We start from the raw sequence: 5247 nt of genomic DNA, 5'->3' as shown, positions 1-5247 counted from the left end.
TCCGCTGCGCTTCTAACATGGGAATAGGACTAGCAGCAGCAGTAGCAGTTCTAATAATTCTAATCATTTTATCTACTTTTTGTGTTTTTGAGACAGGGTCTCTATATACAGTTCAGGCTGGCCTTGAGCTCACTCTGTAGCCCAGGCTGGTCTCGAACTCGCAACGATCCTCCTGCCTCAGCCTCCCGAGTGCTGGGATTACAGGCGTGCGCCACCACGCCCGGCTCTAATCATTTGAAATTTTGAGTTCATGTAACTCTGCCCACAGCCGTCCCTGAGCCCCGTCTTTCTCTCCAGCGGCAGGGAGAAGCAGGCACCCTGGGGACAGGCAAGCCTGGAGATGGCGCAGGCCTGGGCGCTGCACCCCCTGCAGTGGATGCTTGTCTCCAGGTGCCCGTACCCCGGGACTCAGAACACACGAGGCCTTGGATGAAGTCCTGCCCTGACGCTGCTCACAGAGAATCCCGAGGAGGCGACTTTAAACCCATGTCTCAGTTTCCCCGCCTACAGCCCTTCATCTGGGCCTCAGGGGTCTTTGCTTCAATGCACCCCCTTGGTGAAAACTCCACCGCACCCCTCCCTCTGGCTCTCCTCCTCGCTGGATTTCCCTCGTTGGCACTTGTCACACTGCCCAGTCCACTTCTGTGACTTTTGAGACAGGGTCTCACTATGTAGCTCAGGCTGGCAAATGTCTGCTCCGAGGCAGGAATTTTGAGTCTGTTTGGCGTTTTTTTTTTTTTTTTTTTTTTCCTGTACCAGGAATCGAACTCACGACCTTGCGCTTGCCAGGTAGGCGCTATGCCTCTGAGCTAGATTCCCATCCCCTGGCTTTTGTTTTTGCGGGGTTTGTGGTTTTTGTTTTGAGACAAGGTCCAACTATGTAGCCCAGGTTGGCCTCAAACTTGTGGGGATCCTCTTGCCTCAGCCTCCCAAGTGCTGTGATCACAAGCATTTGCCACCATACCCTGGCAAGGGCAGAAATTTTGCTTGATTTGCTCACTGTTATCACCCAGTGCCTGGGACACAGCAGTTTTTATTTCTTTTGCCATTTTAGCTGGGACCCAGGCAAGGCCTGGTACACACTTGGCAAGTGCTTTGCCATTAAGCTACACCCCAACACACAAATAAATACTCAGGATGCAAATATTTAAATGTATAAATAAAATATTTAATACTGACAGAAAATATCTAATTGGTTGAAAGCACCAACGTCCATCACTGGGGTGGACACCGAAAATGTTCTAAAGACAGCTGCACACCTCTGTGAACACACAAGCAACCAGGTTTTTTGTTTGTTTGTTTGTTTTTTTTTTTTTGTCTTTTTCAGACAGGGTCTCCCTATGCAGTTCAGGCTGGCCTTGAGATCACTTTGTAACCCAGGCTGGACTCAAACTTGCAAGGATCCTCCTGCCTCAGCCTCCCGAGTGCTTTGATTACAGGCATGAGCCACCATGCCCGGCTACAAGCAACCACTGAACTGTGCAGTGTGTTTACTTTATTGAATTAACTTATCCATTAATTTTGTTGAGTCTTGGGGATGACCTCATGTCCACTAGGCAAGTGGCCAGCCCTGAGCCAGGGCCCCCATCCTCCTGTCGGTTGTTTTGCTTTGTTTTCGGTCCTGGAAACCAACAGAACCAGCTGAGTTTTGGTCCCTAGTTTCCTCCGTCCCACGAGTTAAACCGGGAAGGAGGGAATGTGACAGGTGCCTCCGAAGACCTCAAAGACTCTGTGCTGAGTGACAGCACCCAGCACGAAAGAAGCAGCGCAGAGACCCCACCAGCACACTGCCACCAGCGGCTCGGCCTCAGACACTGGAGCACGGCAGTGACGGCAGGGGCAGTGGAGGATGCCGCTGAGGGGAGACAGAGGTTCAGTGTGGGAAGATAACCAAGGTGGTGGTCACGTGCATGTGCTGCTTACTGCCACTGCATAGAACTCTTAAAAATGGTGACAATGGAGCCAGGTGTGGTGGAACACGCCTGTAATCCTAGTTCTCAGGGAGGCTGAGGCAGGAGGATCGCCCTGAGTTCAAGGCCAGCCTGGGCTGCATGGCGACTTCAGTGCCAGCCTGAACATCACAGTGAGACCGTCTCAAAACTTCAAAGCTAACAAAGATGGCCCACCAGTTCCCACACAGGAGTTGCCGCTGACCCCGTACGGTATCAGGCGCGGTCCCGGCCCCACAGCTCCGGACCACGCCAGCCCATGCACGCACATAATCTCGGCGAGGGGGAGGCCTTCACTTGGGACCAGCAGAGCTGGGACTGAGGGGCGCGGTTGCGCACGTGGGAACGTCAATATAGAGCTAGGAGGGGGACGGGCACCCCTGCAGGCTCCACGTATCCGCGTCCACCCACAAACACGTCGGTGGTCTGCGGGAAAACTGGGCGCCCCTCCCCGCGGCTCCCCAGCTCCGCTTCCGCCCTTGCCTCGTCCGTCCAGCCGGCAGAGGGCGCCAACAACCTCCTCGATCCCGGCGGACCGGACTCCAGCCCTCAGCGCTCCGGCCGCGCTCCTGCCCGCCTTTTTTCCTGCGTGCCTCCGCTCGCACGTCACCTCCTCAGAGCCCTCGCTCTTGTGCCCAATGCCAAGAGAGCCAAGCGCTCTTGAGCAAGTCCTCACTGGACAAGTGCCTCACTGAAAGCTCGAGAGGGGGCAGAATCCAGCTCACACATTTGCTTTCCAAAGTCGGGGGCTAGGAAGAGGGGCGCGGCTTTGTAACTGAGGCAGAAGGGACTGGCAGCTGGACTGAGAATAAATGCCTGTGGTTTGAAGCCACCTAGCTTGTGGTATTTCGCTGCAGCAGCCCGAGGAGATGATTTCTCTTTTTGCCGCCTCGAACTTGCACCGACCCTCCTGCCTCAGCCTCCCGAATGCTGGGATTACATGTGTGTGCCACGACATCCAGTTTAAATTTCCTTCCTCGCCGGGTTAGGGTTGCGCACTCCTGTAATCCCAGCACTCGGGAGGCTGAGGCAGGAGGATGGTTGCAAGTTCGAGACCAGCGTGGGCTACAGTGAGCTCAAGGCCAGCCTGAACTGCATAGCCAGACCCTGTCTCAAAGAGACGAAGAAAGAAAGAAAGAAATTTCCTTCCTGTAGGGTCCAACGCTGCGCACATTTACAGCTGATCGTCATTATTTGTGGCTGCTGCATCTGCAAATCTGACCTGCCCACCCAGAGTTCTCTGTACCCTCCCACTTCCTCTCCAGTGCTCCACGCAGACCGCACTGTCCACATCTCTGCGCTTTTTACCCGCGAGTCGCTGTTTAAGAGGAGCTCAGTGCTGTGTGGGGCTGGGGATTTAGCTCAGCGGCAAAGCGCCTGCCTGGCAAGCGCAAGGTCGTGAGTTCGGTTCCCAGTACCGGAGAAAAAAACAAACAAAACCAACCAAACAAACAAAAAAAAGGAATGAAGTTGTGGAATCCAAGAGGAGCTCAGTGCTGTCCGGGTCCTGAGCGCCATGCTTTGAGGTGACTGGGGGGAAATGAGCTCTGTCCCAGCCCAGGCTGGGAGCTCAGTGTTGGCTGGGACAGCTGTCCCTGGTTATCCTTGGGGACGACTCCAGGACCCCTGCCCATACTGACATCCCCGCAGGTTCAAGGCCCTTATGTAACTGGCACGGTATTTACATATAACATACTCATCATGGTCTAGGTGGCTAAGCTGCCTAGGCTGGGCTCAAACTGACCATCCTCCTGCCTCAGCCTCCCAGAGTGCTGGGACCACAGCGGGGGCCACCCGCACCTGGGCCCTGTAGACTTTATCATACGAATGCTATATAAATAGGGTCACGTTGGATCATTTAGGGGACGATAACAAGAAGCCTATACACATTCAGTACAGATGCAATTTTTAAAGACTTATTTCCTGCCCCATGTCAGTTGAACCCACATATGGGGGACCCTGGAGTGTGGAGGGTCAACTGTATACACCGGAAGACTTTAAACACAAAGAAGGTGACAGGAAGAGCCACTGGTAGACGCTGCCGGGGGCCACAGGCCCCTCCTGGCCGAGGGGACTTGTAGCTGCCACCAGCCTGGATGCCTGTCTCCTTCCCGCGGCCGGGGTGGGGTAGGGCGGGCCGGAAATCCCGCAGGTGCTCATCCAGCGCCCTCCGCAGCCCCTTCCGCACCGGCCTCGACATCACCCCCACCCCTACCCCCAGCTCCCCAAAGCAAGGGACCGAAGGGGCACAAGTACAGTTTTAAAAAAAGGATTGGTTTTTTAATTTACAAGAGTTCTAAATGTACAGAATTCTTCTTTTAAAAAAATCGTTATACACAATAAATACAGTACAAAAAAATTTATCTTACAGTACTAGTTTTGTCTCCGAGATTTCAAAACGTGGCGCGGGAGGCCGGAAGGAGAGGGAAGACGGCTGGGCGGGGTGCGGGGAGACCCCGGGCCTGTGGCTGGGATTTCCAAGTGGAGGGACTGAGCGTCCCGGATCTCTCACTTGCACGCGCGCGCGCGCACACACACACACACACACACTCGCGCACACACACGGGGTCGCGGGCACAGCTGGGCAGCGCTCGCGTGGATGTGACATAGGTGGTCTGGGACCTGGCTCCCGTCCCGCCTCGGGTTTGGTTTACAGCCCGGGCCAGGAGGTGGAGGGGCCTGGCAGGACCCCCCGCACCCCTGAGCACGGTCCTGCCGACACACAGACAAGACCGGTGCCTGGGCGCGGGCGGTGGGAATACCTGTGCGCCGCCCCGGCAGACGGCAGGCTGCCGCCGGAAGCGCGAAGAGCGGCACCCCGGGAAGGCCCTCGTTTGGTGGTGGGGGGACACTCGCACTTGACAGCCCCCTCTCCTAAACCCACGCGCCCTATCGGACCCCTCAAGAACCCTCCGGGCGGGAGCGGAGGTAGGTAGGGCAGGAGGCCTTTGTGACTCAAATAACTTAGGCAAGAAGGACTGCGGGGTGCCTGGGCTGGTGTCCCCGGGGAAGGCGGCCCCAGCTCTCCCCAGGGCGGGCGGCAGGCCGCGTGTTATCTGTTCAACGTCCTGCCGGGACCCAGGCCTCCGTTGTGGCTGGAGGGCGGGAAGGCCTCGGGCCTGTGCAGGGGCGGCGGGGACGCGGGCACGGGCGCGGCGGGGTGCGGGCCCCGGCCCGGCGGCTGCTGCAGGTTCAGGATGCTGTCGATGGCGCTCTGCAGGTGCTCCGTGAGCGCGTCGTCCTGCGGGCTGTCGCTGGAGAAGCTGGCCTGGTCCATGTCTGGAGACTCGGACTTGCG

At 56.8% G+C, this 5247-nt stretch overlaps 1 protein-coding gene across 1 annotated transcript; it reads right to left on the bottom strand.

The window, feature by feature from the left end:
* Positions 1-4202: 4202 nt before the first annotated feature.
* Positions 4203-5247, bottom strand: LOC106147525 (glioma tumor suppressor candidate region gene 1 protein-like; the record flags this gene model as incomplete). The annotated part of the gene is given in 1 exon segment (XM_013509548.1): positions 4203-5247. A coding segment is annotated over 1 exon segment (246 nt), but the record flags the coding sequence as incomplete, so codon positions are not given.

Source organism: Chinchilla lanigera, unplaced genomic scaffold (assembly GCF_000276665.1).
Source record: "Chinchilla lanigera isolate Chin_1 unplaced genomic scaffold, ChiLan1.0 scaffold00173, whole genome shotgun sequence".
Lineage (NCBI taxonomy): Eukaryota > Metazoa > Chordata > Mammalia > Rodentia > Chinchillidae > Chinchilla > Chinchilla lanigera.
Note: the sequence above shows the minus strand (reverse complement) of the source record. Positions and strands in the feature narration are given on the sequence as shown.